This window comes from Myotis davidii, unplaced genomic scaffold, assembly GCF_000327345.1.
Source record: "Myotis davidii unplaced genomic scaffold, ASM32734v1 scaffold496, whole genome shotgun sequence".
In the NCBI taxonomy this organism is placed as follows: Eukaryota; Metazoa; Chordata; class Mammalia; order Chiroptera; family Vespertilionidae; genus Myotis; species Myotis davidii.
Genome location: NW_006289398.1, coordinates 5843827 through 5844670, shown reverse-complemented (window position 1 = coordinate 5844670; position 844 = coordinate 5843827). Strand labels below are relative to the sequence as shown.

General features: G+C 47.7%; 1 protein-coding gene across 1 annotated transcript in view; it reads right to left on the bottom strand.

Annotated features, from left to right (window-relative positions):
* ITGA1 (integrin subunit alpha 1) overlaps positions 1-844 on the bottom strand; it is a 100413-nt gene that overhangs the window by 20537 nt on the left and 79032 nt on the right. The window contains exon 20 of the mRNA XM_015562608.1: positions 313-522. Coding sequence (XP_015418094.1) covers positions 313-522 — 210 coding nt within the window. The remainder of the gene's footprint in view (positions 1-312; positions 523-844) is intronic.

Sequence of the window (844 nt, the reverse complement as noted above, 5' to 3'; positions counted from 1 at the left end):
AAGATTTAAAAGCAGTCAGAAGTTAAATATAAAAAATTTCTCAGCCCTGGCCAGGTGGCTCAGTTGGTTGGAGTGTCGTCTTATACACCAAAAGGCTGCAGGTGTGATCCTGGTCAGGGCACCTACAGGAGGCAACTGATCAATGTTTCTCTCTCACATCGCTGCTCTCTCTCTCTCTCTCTCTCGCTCTCGCTCTCAAATCAATAAACATGCCCTCGGGCGAGGATAAGAACAAAATCAGTTCAGTGGTATGAAAAGGGGGTTCAATAAATCACTGCTCTGAGAATCAATGAACAAGAACCGGAAAGTTACCTCGATCCCCGAGAAAACCAGGTTTGGGGAGTAGTGCACCATGGTCCTGGTGTTGTAGGCGCTGTCCCCTTTGTTTCTGACGGTGATGCTGATGTTGAACTTGTCGTTGTGGGACCGGACAATCAGCAGGTCCTTCTCCAGCGTGGACACGTCCAGGGCGACGTCCGAGATGCACTTGTCCTTGTTCCCACAGTCCTTGGCGAAGGGGATCTGAAACGGTCACGGGGGGTCCTTCAGAATCAGGGACCACCCCCGACTAAGGGGCATGACGTACTGACACAGGCGTCCCCCCTCCTGTAGGGGGCAGGCTCACTGCAGAACCACAGGCATGTTCTGTTGGTCCCTAGAATGTGCAGGGGAAAGGGGGAAGCTTCTGCTTTTGGATATAAATTCTCCCCGACCTTTAAACAAGCAGTGTTCACCAATAGTTTCACTGGCTTCCGTCTGCTGGAGTAGAATGGTTTTATTTTATCATTATCATCATCATTATTATTATTATTATTATTATTATTATTATTATTATTATTATCCC